At 42.8% G+C, this 26,193-nt stretch overlaps 1 protein-coding gene across 1 annotated transcript in view; it reads left to right on the top strand.

Moving 5' to 3' along the window:
- Nucleotides 1-3,437: 3,437 nt before the first annotated feature.
- The window catches only part of baiap3 (BAI1 associated protein 3), a 67,791-nt gene continuing 45,035 nt past the window's right edge, over nucleotides 3,438-26,193 (top strand). The window contains exon 1 of the mRNA XM_056288156.1: nucleotides 3,438-3,571. Within this exon, the coding sequence (XP_056144131.1) occupies nucleotides 3,438-3,571 (134 nt within the window). The remainder of the gene's footprint in view (nucleotides 3,572-26,193) is intronic.

Raw genomic sequence — 26,193 nt, 5'->3', positions numbered from 1 at the left:
ATATATTTCTAATAATTTTAACAAACCTATTTTGCCCATTTAGCCTACCAGTTTTGTCTTACACTCCCCAAATTTACTGACCTTTCTGGAAAGTTGCAACTGTCACTTAGCCAGACTAAGTGTGAGTCTTTTCAGAATCAGAATCAGAAACGTGTTATTTGTCATATCATTTCGTGTGCACAAGTGCATGAAATGAAACAAAACATCGTTTCCCCCAGCCCACAGCAGTGCAACACAAAGACAAAAACACATATCCAAAAACTACAAGAACTACAAGAACACATATATCCAAACTAACACATATATCTAAACTAAAAAAAAAAAAACTGTCCACCAGGAGAACGAACGCCAGCCAGAATGACTGTTGGAACTGCCGGTCTGCATGGGCTAGGTGTTAGCTTAGCCTGCCCCGCATCCGTGTCCTGTCAAGTCGCCCTCGGTGTTTCTTCTGGTGCAGCTCCGGTCAGGGCTGTGGTCCTTGGGCCCACAGGACGCAGCAGACCAAGCTCCCTCAGCAGATCCAATGCTAGCTCTCCCAGCCACATAACTTCGACACACCACCTCCCCAAGATGGCACTAAAAACACAGTCAAGATTAGGCGAGGTCGCCGCCAGACCGCCCTCGGTGTTATCGAAACTGCCGGTCTGTATGGGCTAGCAGTTAGCTTAGCCTGCCCCACTTCTGCGTGCTGTCAGACTGCCCTCGGTGTTACCTCTTTGGGCACAGCTCCAGGCAAGGTCGTGGTCCCTGGGCCCACAGGACACAGCGGACGAAGCTGTCCCTGCCGATCCAGCGCCAGCTCTCCCAGCCATCAAACGAAGACAAACAGACATGGACAATACACTGCATGGATGGCACTGGGTGAGGCCATCACAAACGTGAATTTGCGCCGCCATCTTCCCACACCAGTACTGGGTGAGGCCACTGCAAACATGAATTTGCGCCACCATCTTCCCACTTCTTTTTCAGGTGGAGGTGGCAATCTTATCCACATTGAGCTGTTAGTCTGCTGATTAGTGAAATGTTCATCTCCATGTGAATGTTTCTTGTGTTTCCTGATGATATCAGACCAATAAAATTTACTGAGGCATGTGTGTTTTTCCTCTAGTTAAATGATAATGATTTCTGGCAAAGCTACCTAACAGAATGCAACCATTTCTCTTACAGTCCAAATCCAAGTACTAAAACATTTTCCTTAATTTCATTAGGTGGGACTGCTGCAAAGCTCACCTCCAATAAATCTAAAATTCTAGCTTTGTGAAAAGCAACTTGAACCATTAAATTAAAGTACCCAGGAAGAGATAAAACTTTAGGATTCTCTCACTGATTTTAAAATAATCTGACTCGCAACCCAAATATTTCCATATGCTGTTTTTGCAGTATGTTCCACAGAGCCATCATGTTCTTTTGCATGTTTCCATTTGCAGAGACTCGACATTTGAAGCCATGCTTATGCTTTTCAAGCATGGCTTTTACCAAGAACGACAACGTCCTGTTCTTGTATTTTGTTTTAGGGACATACACCAATGATTTTGTAGTTTTACCACTGTTATTATTGATTAAATGTGTGTAGCACTTTGAATTGCATACTGTGCAACCATTTTGGTACCAAATTAAATATTAAATAACTCTGCAGATAAATTATAATATAATATGCTGCATCAGTGAGGTCCAGACAGAAATAGATTTAATCTTCCGCTGAGAAAGAACTTAATTATGTTAGGAGTGTTATTAAGGGTGATTATGCCGCTGATTAGTCAAAATAAATAAATAAATAGATAGATAGATATATAGATAGATAGATAGAAAGATAGATAGATAGATAGATAGATAGATAGATAGATAGATAGATAGATAGATAGATAGATAGATAGATAGATAGATAGATAGATAGATAGATAGATAGATAAATATATACACTCACTGGCCTCTTTATTATGTACACCTTGCTAGTACCGGGTTGGACTCCCTTTTGCCTTCAGAACTGCCTTAATCCTTCGTGGCATAGATTCAACAAGGTACTGGAAACATTCCTCAGAGAGTTTGGTCCATATTGACATTATAGCATCAAGCAGTTGCTGCAGATTTGTCGGCTGCACATCCATGATGCGAATCTCCCGGTCCACCACATCCCAAAGGTGCTCTATTGGATTGAGATCTGGTGACTGTGGAGGCCATTTGAGTACAGTGAACTCATTGTCATGTTCAAGAAACCAGTCTGAGATGATTCCAGCTTTATGACATGGCGCGTTATCCTGCTGGAAGTAGCCATCAGAAGATGGGAACACTGTGGTCATAAAGGGATGGACATGGTTAGCAACAATACTCAGGTAGGCTGTGGCGTTGACACGATGCTCAATTGGTACTAAGAGGCCCAAAGTGTGCCAAGAAAATATCCCCCACACCATTACACCACCACCACCAGCCTGAACCGTTGATACAAGGCAGGATGGATCCATGCTTTCATGTTGTTGACGCCAAATTCTGACCCTACCATCCGAATGTCGCAGCAGAAATCGAGTCTCATCAGACCAGGCAACGTTTTTCCAATCTTCTATTGTCCAATTTTGGTGAGCCTGTGCGAATTGTAGCCTCAGTTTCCTGTTCTTAGCTGACAGGAGTGGCACCCGGTGTGGTCTTCTGCTGCTGTAGCCCATCTGCCTCAAGGTTCGACGTGTTGTGCATTCAGAGATGCTCTTCTGCATACCTCAGTTGTAATGAGTGGTTATTTGAGTTACTGTTGCCTTTCTATCAGCTCGAACCAGTCTGGACATTCTCCTCTGACCTCTGGCATCAACAAGGCATTTTCGCCCACAGAACTGCCGCTCACTGGATAGTTTCTCTTTTTCGGACCATTCTCTGTAAACCCTAGAGATGGTTGTGCGTGAAAATCCCAGTAGATCAGCAGTTTCTGAAATACTCAGACCAGCCCGTCTGGCACCAACAACCATGCCACATTCAAAGTCACTTAAATCACCTTTCTTCCCCATTCTGATGCTCGGTTTGAACTGCAGCAGATCGTCTTGACCATGTCTACATGCCTAAATGCATTGAGTTGCTGCCATGTGATTGGCTGATTATAAATTTGCGTTAACGAGCAGTTGGACGGGTGTGCCTAATAAAGTGGCCGGTGAGTGTATATATATATATATATATATATATATATATATATCTCCTGGAAAAAACGATGCTGCTAAAAATACATGGCTCAAACACCAGATATATTTTTGTAACTTCATTACAGCCTTAACTCTACTCTACACTAAAACCTTGTGTATCCAATCCCTGAAAAGCAGAAAAGCACCAGTTTAACTGAACCATTCCCTGGTTTTTCACCTGCCATAGGTCTTGCAGAGCAGTCGGAGAATGTTGATGTGACATGCCCTGATGCAGATTTGATATTTATTTGTGCACAGGCTGTGAAAAAAGCAAAAAGCATGACAACTCTGCTGGACCTGAAGAGTAGTGTGCTGAGGCAGGTTCAGAGGAGCCAGTCCCTGAGAAGCAGGAGGGAGCCACCGCCGTCCCCGAGTAGTCCCCTCACACCCTGCCCTGACCCCTTAACTCCCAGGTGAGTTACTGCTATATGCATACATGCACACCTTCACATCCGCAATGCAAAAATGCAAATGGCTGGTGGCCTATTTTGAAGGCTTTTATGTAAGGTGGGTACCTTCACGTGGTTCTTCTGTGTTAGATGACTTTTTATCGTGTTTCAAGTCAGTCAGTGTGACAGTGTACATCAGCACATCAGTGCTTGCTAAACAGTAACTACAATATTACACCAATGTTTGGTAATGCTTTACATTACTACTGCTACTTTTGGCTGCTCCCGTTAGGGGTCGCCACAGCGGATCATCCGTTTCCATTTCTTCCTGTCCTCTGCCACACCAGCCACCTGTATGTCCTCTCTCACCACATCCATAAACCTCCTCTTTGGCCTTCCTCTTTTCCTTTTCCCTGGCAGCTCCATATTCAGCATCCTTCTCCCAATATACCCAGCATCTCTCCTCCACACATGTCCAAGCCATCTCAATCTTGCCTCTCTTTCTTTGTCTCCAAACCGTCCAACCTGAGCTGTCCCTCTAATATACTTGTTCCTAAACGTGTCCTTCTTCATCCCTCCCAGTGAAAATCTTAGCATCTTCAACTCTGCCACCTCCAGCTCCGCCTGCTGTCTTTTCGTCAGTGCCACTGTCTCCAAACCACATAACATAGCTGGTCTCTCAACCATCTTGTAAACCTTCCCTTTAACTCTTGCTGGTACCCTTCTGTCGCAAATCACTCCTGACGCTCTCCTCCACCCACTCCACCCTGCCTGCACTCTTTACTTCACCTCTCTTACTTTGGACAGTTGACCCCAAGTATTTAAACTGACACACCTTCGTCACCTCTACTCCTTGCATCCTCACCTTTCCGCTGTCCTCCCTCTCATTCACGCAATGCTTTATATTAAGTGCATGTAATAGGTTTTAGTTAATAAGGCTCCAATAAGTCCTCATAAAATGCTTATTAACATTATAATGTGTTAATAAGACTATATGTGTTAATAATAGCATCATAAACACGTTTTCAGCCACTAGGTGGCACTTGCAAAATATGCAAAACCTACTTGTTCACACTGGTCTTAGGTTGTAAATCCAATCTGCATAAAACATTGCACATAGTATCTAAGAACCCTCATGATTAAAATTTATTAAAATAATTTTGATAGTCCACAAAATGCAAATGATGGCTTATAAGGGCCTTATTACCTATTGCCTAACACTTATAGTCTTGTTAATACATAATATTAGTAAGCATTTTATAAGGACGTATACGGGTCTTATTCCCAATTAATGAACACTTATTGCATGCACTTAATGTAAAGTGGTACTCAATGTTTTATCAGTTACCCAGTGAAGGTGTGTTAAATACTTAAAAGTATTTATCTTTCTGGTCAACAGATGGTTTTAGCTTGTATCAATTGTCTTATAGTAATAGATGTAGGCTGTAATGCAAATTAATTGAACTGGCCATCTATTTTGGTATATTCAGAATCAATTGGCTTATTATTAGACCTATAAACTTTTAAAATAAGAATAAAAGGCCTTGCTTTAGTCTGTATGAGTGGCTCCTAGTCATTAATTAGATATAAAACGTTCTCCAACCCAAAGTTTTTTCCATGAAGTGATTAGATTTCTTTATGGATCTTAACGGAGCAGAACGTCATTACTGTGTGCTGTTGGTGACCATAATTGTCCAGCACTACTTTGGAGGGCTATAGGTAATGTCTCTATGATTGTTACCATTCAGCACACGTAATGGCTTTAGTGCTTGGAACATGTCTTTTTTTATTTTTTTGCCAAATTGAAGTTCGGTTGGTATAGCTTAGTGAAAAATAATGACCGCTTTTTGAAATAGATGGCACCAGCTCATAAGCAATAATAACTGCTGGTCATTTGTAAAGTTTTCCAGTGATGGCCCTGCTGACGCTGTGGAGCAAAATATTTTCTCAGATATCTATATATCTATATATCTATATATCTATATATCTATATATCTATATATATATATTTAATTGTGATTGGTTTTTAGTATAGAGTTGGGACTTGTACTTCACTTGTAGTAAACATGCCACATCGAGCGTCCTTGGCTTCCTTGAAAGGCACTGTGCAACACTAAGTTGTTTTTGTTGATGTTGTTGATGTTGAGGCTTCTGCTCTCATCAGGGTGGCAAATTGGGTATGGCGTGGGAGGAAGCAACATCAGAAAATGGTCAGTGCTTTCCAGAAAAATAAGCCACACACACAAACACACACATTTTGAATTCTTTATTCATGTCCACATTTTAAAAACACATTACAACAGGGCATACATTTTTAAGATGCATGATGTTAGGACTTTGTCATATCATATGTGTTAGTATAGCAATAATATTTGCAAGTACAAAACTAAACGTTCAGCTTCCATTCAAGGATAGAGAAAGCAAAGTGTCTTCTCCATATAGGACAGCTGCCATAATAGCAGAGACTGAACAATATCTCACTAGTTTCTTGGCCCTTTTCTTTGTCAATCCCACTAACCACTGGTCTGTGAACATGGCCTGAGATACCAAATGTAAAAGCTTGCAGCCGGCACTTACAGCACAATTGTGCAGTTATCTGGACCAGTGGTTGATATTTCAGAATTTTTTCTCAGAAAACTTTCTTCCAAACTATAATCAAAGGTACACCCTTCTTCTAGTACATATACTTTTCTAGCCTCCTCGTCAACAACAACTAGCAGAAATATTTGTGAACATATCAGAATTTTTTTTTTATCTTCCCCCCCTTTTTCTCCCTAATTGTACCTGTCCAATTACCCCACTCTTCCGAGCTATCCCGGTCTCTGCTCGACCCCCTCTACCGAGCCGGGGAGGGCTGCAGACTACCACATGCCTCCTCTGATACATGTGGAGTCGCCAGCTGCTTCTTTTCACCTGACAGTGAGGAGTTTCGCCAGGGGGACGTAGCACGTGGGAGGATGACGCGATTCCCCCTCCTCCCCGAACAGGTGCCCCGACTGACCAGAGGAGTCACTAGTGCAGCGACCAGGACACATACCCACATCCAGCTTCCCACCCGCAGACACAGGATGCCCGACCAAGCCAGAGGTAACACGGGTATTCGAACCGGCGATCCCCGTGTTGGTAGGCAACGGAATAGACCACTATGCTACCTGGACACCCCATATATCAGAATTGTTATTACAATAATTAAACATGTATGATTTAACAGAATAATGTTTATACATTCTTACAGAAGGATGAAAACATGATACAATGTCTTTAGTAATCAAACCAACAATTATATCATGTCTGGTAATGCAGAGGCCTGTGTAAACATGGCACCCATTCAGAATGTGAACCAAAGACCCAGTTACCTGCCCATAACCAGGATGCAAACAATAAGGAGCATGACTGTCAGGGTACCAGATGGAAAGTTATGCTTAGCTGGTAACACCTGCAAGCTTTCTTTTGTAGTAAAAATTACAATAGGTCATTTTCCACCAGCAGAACACCCGAACCTTTTAGGGGGCCGGCAGCTTTGCTCGTGTTTCGACTAGAAGACTCACAAGTCAGTCTCTAAACGCTTTGCTCAACTAGAGACTGAGGACATTCTCCTGGCTTTCATTGTATTGCTAAAACTGAGTGGAAACAATTAGAGTTTAAAAAAAAAGTTAATTGCAGAACCAATCCAGAGTCTTTAGGGTGGGGCCGTCACATTGGGGCAGTGACATGCAGAAGTCGTGTGCTTGTAAACACTGTCGTACCAGCAACACATGCATTAAAGGATGGCTCAGGCGCAGTCACCGAAGAAAACTAGACAAACAATACAAAGTCAGCGAGCTAACATTAATTGTGGTTTCAAACTCACCATTGCACTACAGTGTGTACTTCGTCAACAGCCACTCCAACCAGCCGCTCCCGAAATAACGTGTTTGTGGAAGCCGTCTCCACTTTGCTTGGCCAACAAAAGTTTCTGGTGTGCCAAAACAAGGGCGAAATCACGATGTCCTCGCTTTTGTCCCGCGTATGCGGCGGAAAAGCCTTTTGTTTTCAAAAACTGCACCTGCTTCTCCATTATCGACAGCAAAGGGCATATGACCAGCGCCACAGATTTCTGTCCCTGTGCGGACAAGTCGCAGACAGTTGACCAGGTTTGATCGACCAAGCTTTTCCCGTAACCAGTTGGTAACCAAGCAAACACGTCTTTCTTGTCCTGGGTTAAAAGTTTTAAATGTAAATGCTTAATTGCACCCATCTTGTGGACTGAGCACATATTCGATAAAACTGAAATGATCTAACGTTACTCGGGACATCCATTTTCAGTGTTTTAAAAAGCTCTCTCCGCGTTACAAAGTCATTCGATATATCTCCAGTTTGTTTCACTACGGAGGAGGATGGGGAGAGAGCATAGTTTCCGGTAAGACGCGTCCTTGACAAAATGTAATGGGCGTAGCAGTAGGCGTAGGCTTGTTAGCGGCCGTTCTCGCCGCCGTTCTAGCAACTATCTTGCACGTAGAAATCCCCAGACGATTGGTAGGAGGAGATCGCCGATTGTCTGGTATCGACTATTCCACTAGAGGAACCACCCCTGACCGGAACTCTTACTGGGACTTTTATGGGAACGTCTGTAATCCCTGCTCTGGGGTAGGTACTTCTGAGCAGCCCTGAAAATCTGCTGGGCGGGGCTCGACGCTGATTGGTTGAACGTCGGAAGCAACCAGCCTACTACTTCCGTGTTCAACAAGCGCCATTTGTATAAGCCAGCAACAAACCTGTGTGGTAGCAAGCACTGAACATTAGAGAATTTCGATCAAGCGAAATGGAGAAATCAGCCGAAAAATGGACAGACGAGGAGGTGCAGGCTTTGTTGGCTTACTACGCCACCAACGAGGTTCAGCGGGGGTTCGAGCCCTCGAGGAGAAACGAGAAGATTTACCTCGACATTTCTCGCCACCTGGATGATCTCGGGATACGTCATACAGCCAAGCAGTGCCGGGAGAAAATAAAAAAAGCTACATGTTGATCTGTTGTTGTCATAGGCACCAGGACGCGCTGTAATTACGTCGCGGTGAAAGCTGTCACAAAATGTTGACGTCAGCTCATGAGCCCGGTGGTTCCTACATCGCTATGGAAACACGACACTCGAGAGGGCCGACTACAGGGAAGTTCCACTTGTAGTTCACACCAGCCTGGGAGTTTGTGTAATTTTTCCTATGAAAAATTGTCTAATATCGGGGGTGTCTAGGTAGCGTAGCGGTCTATTTCATTGCCTACCAACACGGGGATCCCCATTCGAATCCCCGTGTTGCCTCCGGCTTGGACGGGCGTCCCTACAGACACAATTGGCCATTTGTTGGTGGGAAGCCAAATGTGGGTATGTGTCCTGGTCGCTGCAGTAACGTCTCCTCTGGTCGGTCGGGGCGCCTGCTGGGGGGGGGGGGGGGGTAGCGCGATCCTCCCACGCACTACCCCCTGGCGAGACTCCTCACTGTCAGGTGAAAAGAAGCGGCTGGCGACTCCACATGTATCGGCGGAGACATGTGGTAGTCTGCGGCCCTCCCCGGATCAGCGTAGGGGTTGGAGCAGCGAAGACTCGAAAGAGTGGGGTAATTGGCCAGATACAATTGGGGAGAAAAAAAGGGGGAGGGGGAATTACAATATTATCTTCAAATGCTACATTTCTTTGAATGGGAGACAGAATGACCTGCAGAAGTAAGACGTACAAGCTTCCCCTGTAGATGTAAAACCAGTCCAGCCTTGTTGCTGCTGACACTGTTTCACATGCGTGAGGTAGGCTCCTGCCTTTGTGACAGGCAGTTCATCTGGTCTGTCGTAGTTGCCATAACAAAGGTACACAGGTCATTTATTAATATCTCTGTGATATCCAGTGTTTCAGCATCAGTCTGTATCCATTTTAATGAAACGCCAGCCCAGTCGCATAGATCCTTTAAGTCTGGCCAATCTGACTAAACACCGAAGCCAGCAGACCTAGTATCTAGTGTACCATTGGCTTTCTTTCTAAATCCCAGAAAACTGTATTTGGTCTCATTCGCCCGTGGGAGTTTACGTCACTTTAAATCTCAGACCAGAGAGGCTCTGATGAGCTCTCTAACTGTCTGATCATCATTGTTGAGCATCCTGAAAAGATGAGACCTTGTGGCAGTATATGTACATTCAAAATCCGGCACACCCAACCCCCCTCACGTTGCGTATGAAAAATTACATCACGAGTTGTATGGGTGCTTACGCCAAAAACCACTTCTTCATAAAACACACAGTGTTTTCATTTATTTACTTTAAAGACTGTGAACATTAGCAAAAACATGCTGTACCTTGGACAAGGCTACTTGTCTGAACCAGGGGTAGAGGAGATGAGTCAACAAAGCTGAGCCTGGAGCAATAGTCCCAGATGATCTCATCAATGTGTTCCTTCTATTCACCAGCAACACTGAATTTGTGTCTGAGATAAGTTTTGTGATGAGAATATACTTTAATTGGCTTGTTGTTAATCGTAAAAAATGGGGCATTTGTCTGATTTTGAATGATACCAGGGCGGCACAGTGGTTAGCGCAGTCAACTCACAGCAAGAAGGTCCTGGATTTGAGCCCCGGGGTAGTCCAACCTTGGGAGTCGTCCCAGGTCGTCCTCTGTGTGGAGTTTGCATGTTCTCCCCATGTCTGCGTGAGTTTCCTCCGAGTGCTCCGGTTTCCTCCCACAGTCCAAAGACATGTAGGTCAGGTGAATCAGCCGTATTACATTGTCCCTAGGTGTGTGTGTGTGTGTGTGTGTGTGTGTGTGTGTGTGTGTGTGTGGGCGTGTGGGCTAATGGCCTGGCGACCTGTCCAGGGTGTCTCCCCGCCTGCTGCCCAATGACTGCTTGGATAGGCTCCAGCATCCCAGTGACCCTGAGAGCAGGATAAGCGGTTTGGATAATAAATGGATGGATGAATGATACCAGCAGTTTACCCCACCCCACTTCTCATAAAAAACAGCACATTTGAATTATTTTACCTCCAATCCCTACCACTTCAAAAAAGCATCCATCCTAGAATGTGTATTTTTAATCACAGTCTCTTGACGAGATGAAATCGGAACACCATCTGCATCACCCTGTACAGGGTTTGGGGAAAAATAAGCAGAGGAGCAGGTTGCCACAGCCTCTCTAACTATATCGATCGATTGCCAACACAGAGTTACCTGCACTCCACGGGCAGCCTGTTTTAATGGCTGTTCCAAAGGGTCTGTGAGTTGTTTTCCACAGATTACCTGACTGAAAGAGTCCCTATATACATCCTTAACAATGTTAGTGTACACCTGGGGTAGATGTATTTTTTCAGGTGAATTAATCATACTGTTATGAGCTAAAGTTGCAAATGCGTCATGAAAGTTCAAATAAACAGTGTAAAATCTAGTGGATTCAAGTCAGAAATCATCGATCTCTGTTTAGAGACAAAAAACATGCCGGTCAATGCACGCCTTTTGCTTTTTAGACAGGGTATTAGCGTCTGCCAGCCACGAGAGGACACGAGCCAGGGCGCATTTCATGAACACTTTGAAGATGGTTGGTAATAAAGAAATGTCTGTCCAGGTTGATGGGTCATCAGGGATATGATCTTTTTTGAGTATTCGATAAATCAGTGCACCCTTCCATGAATCCAAACATATTAACGATTGTTGTTAACATTTGGCATGACTGCATCATGTCTTTAAGAGTTACGTAGGTCACACCATCGATGCCACTAACTTTGTTGTTTGGTAAATTATCCACGACATCTTTCACCTCAGCATACGTGAAATGCAAAGTTTTCGGTAAAACCCCCAGTTCGGTGTGGTGGTAAAGTTTCCATCCGATGCGGGGATGGTGGTGTTTGGTATAGCTTTCGGCCTTTACATTTGTTTTGGTCATGAAGCTGTACTTGTTCAACATTACTGGGGCACGGAGGAGGATTGGGGTACTGACTATTGTTTAAAATGATCTGAATTGCTTTGGTTTTCCGATGTTGCCAAAGATAAGGTAACTTATTTCTACTTACCTTCTTACAGTGACTGCTTTAAACTGCAGTCCTGAGAGTCGGCTGAATTGTATCTTGAATGAAACGCAACTGTGTCCTGGGCCGCCCGCTGGCATAAACACACTATGCAGTTGTAACCCCTTCTTTCCTGGCGGGCAACGCCAAGCACATTTAAACAAGACAACATCCTAATGCTACCAGTTACTAAAGTGTTACAATAAAATCCAATGGCGCAACAGGATCCTGAGTTCTCAGCGGTGGAATGGTGAGCTGGCCGAACCTCCTGTGTACTAGTAGGCTAGTGCCACTAATGACAATATTAGTGATAAATGATAATAGAAATAATTAACCAAGATAATTATCAATTTAGTAGCGCGGTGCTTCCACTGAGAAAATACTACACTTAGCTAAGGCTAGTGAATGGTGTATCTTCCCAGAATTTAACAAACCTGTGGTTAAGGCAGATCTTATAACCCTGCTGTGTACTGAAGTACTGTACAAGCTTATTACCAGCACTCTAAAAGTAAATGAGCTGCCAATACACCCGAAATATAATTAATAATAATAGGATTTATTTGATAATACTGAGAGAGAGAGAGAGAGAGAGAGAGAGAGTACCACACGAGTGTAGTACTGTTGATCAAATAAACATTAATTAAAATTACACAGGGTGTGACAACCCGTCACAATAAACAGAAAGTATCAAAAGAATACAAAAATACCCAGCACTTTCTGTTGGGGCCCGTTGGTGCACATTAAAGCAGTTCTCTGAGCGCAGAGCAAGGCAGACACCCTACGATGCCCAGGCGACAAGACAAAAGTGTGTGTGTGTGTCAGTATAAGTGAAATCTTCGGGTTACTCACAACCCATCGCTCCCACGACCGGGAGGCTGTGTGCAGTCCAGAGGATTGAAGGCGCAGTGCTAGCTGTCGGCTCCCCGGCAGCGGCCTCCACCCGCAAGATGGCCACAGGTCGCAACGTTCCGAAAACCCTGGCGAAGACAATGGTCCTCCGATGGGAAACAAAGCAATCAGACCAAAACAAACCCCACCAGCAAGCACACGACCGTGGGCCAATCGCAACACTCCTGTCCTCAAATGTGGGCCCAGTACACGGCTGTGTACAAAGTCTCCGCGAAACGGGCACTCAGACGGGGCCGCAGAGAGAGAGAAAAAGGACCTCTCTCCTTGGAGTCCTGCTGCGAATTCCCCAAACTCCTCCCTTCCCGTGAGGAGATCGACCGTTGCGAACCTCGCGATTTCGCGGGCATAACAACTCCACGCCATATCATTGGCCAATAACAAAAATTCAAATACAAATACATTCCATTGGTCCACATGTTCGGAAACCACACCAACATAGGAAACATCCAAGACACAAAGCATGCTGGTAAATGAAGTGCCACAACGTATGTACAAAAGATTTTTAGATTTTAGAGGTCCTTACACAGTTATTTAGGGCCACAACTGCTGGGGGGGCACAATCAATGTGACTTTCTGTGTTGCTTGTGGGTAACATTGGGTCGGTACTGAAGCTCCATCCCATTGAGTCCTTATGCTGGTTAGTGTAGTGCAGCAATTAATCCCCACTCGCAACCTGCTTTTGTGAACCAAGTGGTGGTCTTTTCAGACGGTAAGCGGCACTCCTTCTGCGTACCCTCTTGGATCCACGGGGTCTCACTGCGCTCCTCATGTGAATAATAGAGGTCCTCCGTGAGTAAACACCAGGCGCTCTATGCGTGGTAACCATGGAAACGGCTTATGTGCGTGCACTATATCCCTGTCGGTGCTGCACCTGTGCCGGGAAATGCACCACATCTCTTAGCCACGTGAAACGCCATGTGAAATTCTTTCAATTTGCTAAAAAGAAAAGAAAAAAATGCAGTTGTATATGCAGTGTCGTGGAATAAGAAAGGTATTGATTTGCATTCATTATGAACTATCGAGAGAGACTAAATGCCTTTGCTGGGCCTTCCTCACCCAGTATGCCTTGCTGTCCGAAGAAGTCGAGCAACCCCGATGCTGAACAAGAGTTGACATTATTTCTGTCTTCAGGTTTTTGGCGGGAACGACGCTGGAGTTAGTTTAAGGGGAAAGTTAAGGGAAATATAAGTCATGATATCTAGTGGCTGGTTCTCTGTTCTCAGCAGGTAATAAAGTACACCTCTGCCGAAAAATGCATCCACACTGTCAATTTATTTCTACAGACCTATGAATCAAATTTTTACCAGCACACATTTTGGGCCGTTTTGGCTCATCTGTGAATTTCATACGTTTAATAATGCATAACCTTAGCTGAAATAATAGGGGATGCATTACTTGGAAGCTGAATAATGCATGCAAACCCCTTAACGCTCAGTAATGACACTTTAAATCAGAGTTGATACGAATCAAACGGTTTTATCAGCACATACTTTATTTGATTGAATTTGACTGAATTTGAAACCCCACATTATTTTTTCCCGCATTTACAAACCTTTTATTTTTTTATAATTTATTTATCTACGATTTTTTTTCTTTTTTGGATTGTTCCCTCTGTTTCTCCCCAATTGTACTTGGTCAATTACCCAACTCTTCCAAGCCGTCCCGGTCTCTGCTCGACCCCCTCTACCGAGCCGGGGAGGGCTGCAGACTACCACATGCTTCCTCCGATACATGTGGAGCCGCCAGCCACTTTTTTTCAAATGACAGTGAGGAGTTTCACCAGGGGGTTGTAGCACGTGGGAGGATCACACCATTCCCTCCAGTTCCCCCTCTCCTCCGAACAGGCGCCACGACCGACCAGAGGAGGCGCTAGTGCAGCGACCAGGACACATACCTACCACCGGCTTCCCACCCACAGACACGGCCAATTGTGTCTGGAGGGTCACCCGACCAAGCCGGAGCTAACACAGGGAATCTATAATATTTTAAATATCATTTGGTTGCTAAAGCTGCAAGAACTGCTAGGCGAGGTCTCTGTTCTACAGTAAAAATCTTTTAAAAATGTGAACACTAGGTAAAAAGTGTGTGTGTGTGTGGGGAGGGGGGGATAAAATGCATAACTTTAAAATGTGCAGGGGACATGGCGCTTCTGACTGCCCACCATATTTTTAATTAGTGCCTCCTATCAACTATGCCAGTTCATGTACAGTCAAATTCTTGGGGGGGGGGGGTGTTGAACATCCCTATCAGTAGCATTCAGAACCAAGTAGAACACAGTGACTAAATCACCAAGTCAAATTCCTAGCAGTATGTGGAAAACTAACAGGTAAATGAAACAGATTTGGATCCAAGTTAGTTTGCTGATTGTGATTCTGTATACAGCAATTTTTTGAACTCAACTCATCATGACACGACACTTTGCTTGTGTATTTATGTGTCCATATTTTTTATTTATTTATTTTTTGTTCTTCTATTTTACTGCAAGAAAAAGGAATGTGGATGTGGGTGATCTGCTTATTCACTATTCAATTTAGCATAATGAGTTGTGCTCATGATGTCGTGCTTGCCTTCCTGCAACTGTGACAAAGTGACTGTATTAAATTCAATTGTCCAGGTAAAATGTAGCATTTTCTTTTCAGTCTTGTTCAGGAGTTTAATTAGATATCAAAGCCAAAAGTAATAGGCATGGAAGAACAAGAGCAGCACCTTAGGTTTCTATAGCAACCCAAACACGGCTCCTTGTATGTGATCTTCATCTGTTTGTGACTGCTGGGATAGGCTCCAGCATCCCTGCGACCCTGACAGCAGGATAAGCGGTTCGGATAATGGATGGATGGATGGTATATCTATTTCAAAAAGAACCAAAAAAATTATATATATCAACACAGATACAGGAACAAAAGTTTTAATGCATTGCAGTACAGGTCTGTTTCATGTGTCGCACACTCATCAGCTGCTAATGTGGTTAAACAAAGAATCATACAAATGATTCTTTGCAGACATAGGAAACTGATGTGCCATGGAGTGCCATAAGTATGCAGGTTATCATCCAACCAGTCACACCTTCAACTAAAGTGGACAGATTAATCAGTGAAATCAGCTGGTGTTGGAATCTTTGTTCCAGCCCTCACCTGTGGTCATGAGCTTTGGGTAGTAACCGAAAGGGTGAGATTGCAGATACAACCGGCTGAAATGAGTTTCCTCTGTACCCAGTTAGCATCCGGGTGTGGGCTACTTCAGGCAATGATGCAGCACTGATGGCCTTTTTCTGGCCTTGACAAAATGGATGTGAGCCTGAAGTGGCCCACATGTATAATAGCAAATATGGCCAAAATATGACAAATCAAATGTGGGCAACATGTTATCTGGACCCTGAAGTGGCCCGTGTGGTAAATGGTGAATATGGCCCAAATATCATAAAACAAATATGGGCCACCCTTGGCAAACTTGTGGCACATGCAGCATTGCTATGGCTTGGTTCTGGCCCAGATCTGGCAAACAGGAGCGGACCGCCCAAGTGCCATCATTCCACGCGGTATGTGGGCCGTATTAAAGTGTCGGGTGTGGGACGAGTCCAGGCCACAGCAATTTTGCTATCTGGGTAGGCTGTCTGGGCTTAGCCTTAGAGATAGGGTGGGGAGATCGGACAGCCAGAGGGAGCTCAGAGTAGAGCCGCTGTTCCTTCATGTTGAAAGGAGCCAGTTGATTGGAGCCAGGACATCTGATTAGGATGCATCCTGGATGCCTTTCTTTGGAGGTTTTCAAGGCACATCCAACTGGGAGGAGACCCCGGGGTAGACTCAGAACTCGCTGGAGGGACTACATGTCCAATCTGGCCTGGGAACGCCTTGGGATCCCCCAGGAGGAGCCGGAGGGCGTTGCTAGGCTGAGGGACATCTGGAGTGCCCTACTTAGCTTGAGATGCAATCACCTGGTGTAGTGACTGGCTGGATAGAAAAACCAGCATACTCATGGCCCGCCATGGCATATGGTGACCTATGCCTGCCTGCTCTATGGGGAAAATTTATTTTTGGTTTCTATGGCATCACTAGACCTGCAGTTCCAAGCTTGGCCACTGAGGCCTTACCAGCATTAGGAACCGCATGAGCAGCTCTCTCTGAAATGAACATGGTAACATGGTAACAGCACACCAGTCAATATGGAAGATGACATGAGGAGGGAAAGCAGTGCTAAAATGTCTGCTAAAAAGTGGAAATATGTGTAACCATTTATCCCCCATGGAGGCAACTTTCCCATTTTAATGGCAAAGTCATTTAAGTAGGAAACATGCTTTTTGCAGGATTTGTAGAGACAAATCAAATCCATTTTATTTGTACAGCCCATTATCACAAACTACAAATTATGTCAGTGGGCTTTACAGCAAGACAACATCCTGTCCTTAGACTCACATGGATAAGGAAAAACTCACTAAAAAAAACTTTAACAGGGAGAAAAAATAGGAAGAAACCTCAGGGAGAGCAACAGAAGAGGGATCTCTCTTCCAAGACAGATAGACGTGCAATGGATGTTGTGTTTACACAATTTACACACACAATACAACATTGAAAGAGGATAACAGAATTATAATGGAATTATGAAGAGTGAATATTAACATTAGTCACAGTAGAAAAGGACATTTACCATCTTTCAAACGTTATCTCTCTCTCTCTCTCTCTCTCTCTCTCTCTCTCTATATATATATATATATATATATATAACTATCTAACACACATACACTCCCTCCCCTATGCGCACACACACACACACACACACACACACACACACACACACACACACACACATATACAATTTTTAAATCCCAGTTAACCCAAAATATAAAGGTGTTTTGCCTGCCTAGAGCTGCAATAGAGACTGGGTCCTTTTCTCAGTTACTTGGTAGCTTTTGGGATGTAGAGAGTGTTTGATCAGCTATTATAAACAGTGTTCTAAATAAACATTGCTGATAGCCATTTTAATGTTCTCCTTGCTTTCATTATCAACATGCATCTGAGGCAGGGTCCCCAATCAGACTATTAGGTCCGAGATTGACACTATTTTTCTCCTTATTTTATTTTATTTTATTTTATTTGGGGGGGGGGGAGTTATTATGATTATCAACTCTATGCAAATGAACAACACACTTGTCATTGTCAAAAATTCCACAGGATGTCCCCCCCCCCCTTTTCAAAGTGTTGTCTGTCTTTAGCAATGTTCATGTTTCCGCACGAGTCCATTATGTGGAGTGTTGAGCAGCAGGGTTACCACAGAGCCATTAATGGATTTGACTTTTTGGTGACACCAAATTGAGATTCTAGTAGTTCATTATTGAAGAATGACAAAAGCAATTTGCAACAGGATTAAATGCAAAGCTCTGACAGTGTCTGGCAGACACACATGCAAATTAAGCCAGTGGTATGATAGATACACTGATCAGCCAAAACATTAAGACCACGTGCCTGGTATTGTGTAGGTCCCCCTCATGCCACCAAAACAGCTATGGCCCATCGAGGCATGGACTCCACAAAACCTCTGAAGGTGTCCTCTGGTATCTGGCTCCATGACGTTAGCAGCAGATCCTTTAAGGCCTGTACAATGTGAGATTGGGCCTCCATGGATCGGACTTGATTTTCCAGCACATCCCACAGATGCTCGATCAGATTGAGATCTGGGGAATTCGGAGGCCAAGCAACATGTTGAGCTTTTTGTCATGTTCCTCAAACCATTCCTGAACAATTTTTGCAGTGTGGCAGGGTACATTATCCTGCTGAAAGAGGCCACTGCCATCAGGGAATACCATAGCCATGAAGGGGTGTACTTGGTCTGTAATGATGTTTAGGTAGGTGATACGTGTCAAAGTGACATCTGCATGAATACCAGGACCCAAGGTTTCCCAGCAAAACATTGCCCAGAGCATCACACTGTCTCCACAGGCTTGCCTTCTTCCCATAGTGCACCCTGGTGCCATCTCTTTCCCAGGTATAGCTATAGCTGGGGCATTAACCTAATGTACTACCTTGTTTGATCAAGCAGAGACCCAAATTGTCATTAACTACTTCTGCATTATCATAGAGTCTGTTAAGTCATATTAGATTATATTTGATTTGATTAGCTTCACTGATAAATTACCTTGAATGATCTCCCTGGGCAGCAGTAAATCAAAAATAATAGTAAATAAATTAACATTTTGCCACTGAAATTAATTAATGTTCGTAGTAGTCTCATATACAGAAAATGTCCAGACGTAAGCAGGAAAGCCTGGTTTAGACCACACACCCTCTATTCACCCAGCAGCTATTGTTCAATCTGACACAACAATTAATGGCATCATCTTGATGTAATAAAGATATTTCATGTTACCGTAGGCGTTAATTTGGGCCAAGATGCCACATTAGTGGTCCTACTGGGTCAATGGTCTATTATTTAGTTTACAAGTTATTTCACAGAGAAATGTTTCGAGAGTGAATACTCTCATTATTCAACCCCAAAAAAGGAAAGCATATTGTCAGAAGGGAATCTTGTTAATAATAAGCCTTGTTGGTTGCCGGGGGGCTATATTTGACAATAGGGCAGTAGTTACCCCTTGCCCTGCCAAGCAGCCTGTTATTTTCATACCCTGTATACAAGTTGTAGAGCTACTGGAGATGACTGAAGGGAACACAAGGGGCCATATACTGATAATCTCATCAGTATTCCACTCTTAGACTCCAAATGTAGCCTGCAGGAAAATGCTGCAAAGCCTAATATGACACTATTAAATATTAGGTTATTTGCAAACAAATTGTATTATCCATGGCCTCATACCCGATAGCATATTAGACTGCATGATTGCCAGTATTTTACTCTAAAAGTGGGGAGGGGAGGTGGAGGGAGTGCCAGTGCCCTTGCATCTGTAATAAAAGGTCTCTGAGATGAGTTCTCTGAGATACTATTGATCATTCATTAGAGTTGCAAAAGGATCATTACCATGCCTGTTTTTCAACGTGATTGTTGAATGTGTTGCTATCTCTAAAGCACTAGAAGCCGGCAATCTTAGACTGTGTGGATTTTATTCGGCATGTCAAGGAACCCAATTTTAGATATGCACCCTAAATCTCATTGTCATTCAGGGATCTCCATCAGATCTAGCATTCTAATTCTGGTATTTCTGTTTCAGGTCCTGATTGTGTATATTTTTTACTGCTAAAAGACATCAATCACCCTCCTTGTTACCCTCTGGTAATGATTTAATTGACTACTCAATTGATAACTAACTCTGCTATCAGTTAACCACCCCTGATAGGCTTAAAAAAAAAAGAAGAAAAAAAAAACAAAAACAAAACAGACCTCTCAGGCATCATTTTAAACTACATTTGGACCTACTTAATAGGAATGGAAAATGTAATCAATATACATGAATGGGTTGGTAGCTTGTGATATTAAGAACCTGTAAGAAATATTTCAGGCATGTTTGACAAGATATGAGAAAACTGTGAGCACTTGTGAATCGCAGGTCAAATAGAAGAGAGATGCATGCCATCACATAAGTGCAATGCTGAGACTCTTCACCAGTTCACCCTTCAGTACAAAAGGGGCAAAACACATAATCAACATCTGCAGACAAGACGGAAGAAAGTGACTCAGAAGGCAGCAAGTATGAATTGAACTAACAGTGTCCTTTAGCACAGGAAAATGGAGTGAGAAAAGGGTTGATGTAATGGTCTTTGGTCCCAATGATGTCGGAGGATTTACAAAAGCAAGCTTGGGGATTTCTCTGAGTAGTTAAAATTGTGTCAATGGTGTCATCCTTGAAATTGATGGTGAAGGAATTCTGCTTAAAGAGTGACTTTCAGAGATGGATGTCTTTTTTTTTTTAGATCCCCCCTTTTTTCTCCCCATTTGCACCTGGCCAATTACCCTATTTTCCGAGCTGTCTTGGTCACTGCTCCACCCCCTCTGCCGATCCGGGGAGGGCTGCAGACTGCCACACATCTCCTCTGGTACATGTGGAGTTGCCAGCCACTTCTTTTCACCTGACAGTGAGGAGTTTTGCCAGGGGGATGTAACACGTGGGAGGATCACACTATTCCCCCCAGTTCCCCCTCCTCCCCGAACAGGTGCCCCGACCGACAGAGATGGATGTCTTAGAGTAAATCCATGTTACTCCAGAGAAATTTGAAAACGCTGATTTCATGACAAAAGCAGGTTGAGGGTTTTCCATCTACTCTAGCATTTTCTGATCATTTTTGAAAAAAGTTTGCTGTCCACACAAACACAGAAAAAAATATATTAACTCTGAAGTATTTTTTATTGGGCATGCACAGGCAGCTTCACCTGAGATCACACAACAGTCATGCATCAGCGTTTTCAAGAAGCTTTGGTATCCTTGTTCACACTGCAATGTGAGGCAGGCATTTTCAAATTGATTCACTTTAGAAAGCGTTTTTGAAAAGCTCTGTTATATGTGGTTCAAAAGGATGGATTAGTGTGGATGTAATGCCAAAATGGAGAGGAAAAGATGCATTTTTGAATTTATCCATGTTAATGTGGATGTACTTTGAATTACATGAGGTATTTATTTTCAGCCATTTGCATGATTCGTTAGTTTATACAATAATAATTAATATTCATAACTTTTACCGTGAGTTTGATTTTCCATTTACAAAACATGTATTTTAATACTACTCCGTAGTTTCCTGGGGTGTGCCACAAGGCTTACTTTTGTCCCCCTTAATATTTAACCTCATGCTTCCTTTTAGGAGCCATCATCCACAAACAAAATATCCTTATACATTGTTATGAAGAATATATATATATATATATATATATATATATATATATATATATATATATATATATATATATATATATATATATATATATATATTGTTTTGTATCTCAGATGATACCCAGCTTTATACCATAGCGTCTTACATACTCTCAGTAACTGCTGTTCCGAAATCAATACATTAGATGAAACACAACATCCTCAAACTGAACTATGAATAAATCATAGTTTTAGCAACTGGGTCAAAGATGCACAGAAAGAAGGTAATCTCAAATTTAAATGCATGAGTGATGATGAATTAAATCTCAGACAAAGCATTTTGTGGTTATAATCTATTATCATCTGAACTTGGAGCAACACACAAGGAATATTACTAGAACTGTTTTGTAGCACCTAAAAGATATAACAAAATTCAGACTCTACTATCGACAAAGTAAAGCAGGACATCTAGTACTGCAATATATTGCCCACAGGCTCCCCCAGAAACACAGTTCAGAAACTAAAACATATACAGAATACTGCTTAACGGGTTTTAACTGGCACCAAGAAGAGAGCCAAAAAAAACCAAACCTACCCTGTCTTAAATCTTCTGTACTGGTCAGTCTTAGTGTAGACTGGAAGATTCTTTCATTTTTGTTCCTGGGTGTATGTTCTTGGTATATTCACAAACTCACTTCCTAACCACCTACTTCCAATTTAATCAGTCAACTTTCGAGAGAGTTCATTTTAGCCTTGAAACTGTCAATTAGCTGTGCGAGGACTGTGTTAGAACGCAGCACATTGCACCCTGCTGTGTATGGGGCTGCATAGCTGCAGACCAGTCAGAGTGCCTATGATGACCCCTGTCCACCCCGAAAGCACCTACAATGGGTATGCAAGCGTTGGAATTAGACCTTGGAGCAATGAAAGAAGGTCACCTGGTCCGATGAGTCCCGTTTTCATTTAAATCACGTGGATAGCCATGCACGTGTGTGCTGTTTACCTGGGGAAGTGGTGGCACCAGGATGCACTGTGGGAAGACAACAAGCCATTGGAGGGAGTGTGATGCGCTGGGCAATGTTCTGCTGGGAAACCCTGGGTCACAGTTGTTCCAAGCACAAGAGGGTAGAGAGTGTTCATGTTTTTAATTGTTTGTTTCTAATTCCCACCCTAGATAGGAAAACATGAGCAAAGTGTTCGAATTAGTAATCAAAATGGATTAGAATAAAAACAAAGGGCTGCGTACAAAGAACTTGTTCCCTAGCAACGTAAAATTACATTGTTTTTTCTGGTTAGGCTGCGTGTATGGGCAAGAGAGATAGAAAGAGGGACAGCTAGAGAAAAGAGAAAGTGTGTGTGTGTGTGTGTGTGTGTGTGTGTGTGTGTGTGTGTGTGTGTGTGTGTGTGTGTGTGTGTGTGTGTGTGTGTGTGTGTGTGTGTGTGTGTGTACACAGTATTATAGGGCTCTCATACTATGGGAAGCCTTCATATCAGGTATCTGTCCAGTACCATCTGGTTTTTGAGTATGAAATGCTTGGTGAATGCATCCAGATGGCACGGTATCAGAATGAGTCCAGTAAAATGTTTGTTTCATGAACAACAGTAAAGAAATAAAAACTATTTTCAAAATTACCAGCTGACAGTAAAGGAGGCATGGAGGGTATTGCTGAAGAGTCTTTGACCGATGAGGAGACAACCATATTGCTTGATATTTGTGGGGGAGGAAAATATTCAAAAACAACTAAAGGGGTGTGTGAAGAACAAGCGTACCGTATTTCCCGGACTATAAGTCGCTGTTTTTTTTGTTTGTTTGTTTGTTTGTTTTTAACTTATCCGGCTGGTCTTGCAGTTATATTCCAAAGCGATATTTACAATTTATTTTTTTAATTTTTGTCGGACAAATACACTGCATTTCAACTAAGACAACTAAATGGCAATGTTAATCTTGTTACTCAACTGACGGCCTGTTCAGGGTGTCTCCCCGCCTGCCGCCAAATGACTGCTGTGATAGGCTCCAGCATTCCCCGCGACCCTGAGAGCAAGATAAGCGGTTGGATAATGGATGGATGGATGGAAATGCGACTCATCCACCGAAGCGACTTGTAGTCCGAAAAATACGGTATTTACAATATCGTCGAAAGACTCATTGCAGCGCATTTAAAACACCGGGCCAGAGATTGGTCTGGTGTTTTAAATTTTATCAATATCGGCCCAGACAGGCAACTCCACGAATAAAACTACATTTTCTCATGTGTGAAATCCGATGTCTTTCCCATCAATCTTTGGTCCCAATGAGTTGCTTGGACATTTAAAAATTATCTGACACATCCTGCAGTTTTCCAGGCAGTCTATCTCGCTAAAGACATTGTTCACTATGCGATCCCGCCAATTGGAGGATCGCTCCTTCACCCACAGTGTTCTATCTACCTGGGGACTAATGACTAATGGAAACATTTTGACCAAGAAAAATAATCTCCTTGATCTGCCTTTTGAAAAAGGGCCTGCGATCAGTACTGTGATGCATCCATGTTTATCAAACTGATCTTAAGAATAACTGTTGGAAAGTGCAGGCGGACTCTCTCGTTGTTGTTATGTTGCACCAATTCAGCTGATCCCACAGTAACAAGTCTCTCACCAGAAATCTGGAATTCAGCAACCAGCTTCCAGAGTGAAAGCTCAGAGGAACGACACACACGGATGCAGTCCACCCAGAACATAGTGGACAAAGTGAAGAAAGCCCTAGATAACTCAGGTGGAGACCACAAAGATACAGATCACCAGGCTGCTCCATTGACAATAAATAGGGGAAATACATCTGGAAACAAGAGACAGTGTCCTGGGTTACTATAGGCAAAAATGGGAGGATTTCTGTTTCATTATTGTTATCTTTATAAGGAAAATCTTAAACAAATATTCTGGTGTCTGCATATTTTCCAATTATTATGTTAGCAAGCAGGTTTATGGTAGTTTAAGTTTCACTAACCAGCTACAGTTTCAAACCTTTTTGTGTCTGATTTCTACCTTTTGGAAAACAATTATAAATAGATGAATGAGAAGTTAAAGTAAACAAACTGCAGTTCAGTTTTAGATTCAATATCTTGTGTGCAATTTTTAACAGCACCTAATCTTGATAAATGAAGGGAATTGCTTCAGTCTGATCTCTTGTAAAAACACAGAAAATATATCTTCAACATTTTGTTATGCACAATCCCTTGTTAAACTAAATAATAATAATAATAATAATAATAATAATTTATATATAATAATATTTGATGTTGCCCAGGATCCATTGTGTGTAGGGATGGAGAAATACACTCAGTGTATCCTGGGTAACATCAAAATACAAGAACTACAGAAGGTCACAGTACTTGGAACATCTCATATCCTAAGAAAGGCACTATTCATCTAATAGACTTCTACCTCATTCTATCCCTAGGCCCAAGGAATGGGCCCGGTTATTATGTTGTATTATGACATGAAGTCAAAGGAAATTTGTATAATAATAATAATAATAATAATAATGATATTAATAACCTTTATATATATCACACCTTTCTAAACAACGTTACAAGGTGCCTTACACAATAGGATAAAATAATGCACATAGTCAAGATAAAATACAATAACAATATAGGACATAATGCCAGGTCCGCTCCACAGAACAAGGTAAAACACCCTGGATATGGTGTGATCTTATTCCTTCAAAAATCACCTTCAATACCAGAGTAAATTCTACTTTGCTCTTGGGCCTGATAGTGTTTACACCTTAATCTGTCAGAGTAAATGTTCTTTTGTTTGAATGCAGTCATTAAATCCATTGTGTTCAATGTAAATGACGACCCGCCCAGCCCTCCCAGCATGGCCACCATTAGTCTTCATCAATACTAAAAAGGGGGGGGGGTGCCATCCGCTCTCCTGCCATGGGGAGATCAGTGGGTGCTAGGTCAGCTGCCACACACCCGCTGTGATGCGATGGCACTAATAAAGGAGCATGACAGACCTATGTGGACAGCTTGTCTGCATAATGTGACAGGCTGGCCATGAAACAGGAGGGGACGGCGTCTCTGTGTGTGTGAGTGTGTGGGGGGTGTGGGGGGCAGGCGGCATCCTTGATCGTGACGGTCCGTATCTCGGGGGCTGGTTCAGCGGGGCTAGGCAGGGATTCCCAAGGTGTTCAGCCGACAACTCCCCTCTGTGAATATGCTTCTGTCACCATGACAACTGGGGCTGTGGAATCATCATGTGGCATGAGCCCAGGGATTCATTTACACCCGAAGAAAATAGAAAACATCATCTGCATGTTCCATGGTTCTCTTTCTGTAGTAATAGATTAATATGGGCCATTGATATTCACGTTGGATCACCGAGAGCCTTTGCCCACATGGAGTTTATGTTATTAGCTTGTGGAGGGGGACTCTGAGAAAGTATTTGTCAATTTATGGGGAAATGGGCAGGAGACTGGCCGTCTTTATTGACAAACTCATCCTCTTAACTGATGTTTTCAGACAGATTCTGTGTGATCCTATCAGTATCACTGAATCCCTTATGGTAAATTTGCTCATTGACATAATACTGGGTGGAAATATGTTGTTTTATTGGAGAAAGTATCTTTGCCACAGTACAACATGTTTATTTGTTTCTTTTCTTTTATTCTAATTATCAACTGTGTTACACAAAAACGTATTTTAAAGGGGCTATATGTAATTTCAGCTAAAGAGCTGACCTCTTGTCATCAAGTAACATGAGTGACGGCAACAAATAAAAATGTACAAGACAAGCAAATGCAAAGTTACCAAGCAAATTTGTCAAAATCTGCCATTTTTTGTATGACCCTCAGTGGATATCAGTGTTCTAACAAGTTCTGCAAATTTTGCTGAGAAGTGCAGGTAAGACCAAAGTATTTGAGGGACAGGGCATCATGGGTCATCTCCACAAAACCAAAATAATCAGCTAGCCTGTCCTTTCTTTCTGAATGCAGTATCAGT

This window comes from Lampris incognitus, chromosome 10 (genome assembly GCF_029633865.1).
Source record: "Lampris incognitus isolate fLamInc1 chromosome 10, fLamInc1.hap2, whole genome shotgun sequence".
Classification (NCBI taxonomy): Eukaryota; Metazoa; Chordata; class Actinopteri; order Lampriformes; family Lampridae; genus Lampris; species Lampris incognitus.
The sequence above is the reverse complement of the archived record's forward strand: the minus strand, read 5'-3'. Positions and strand labels throughout refer to the sequence as shown.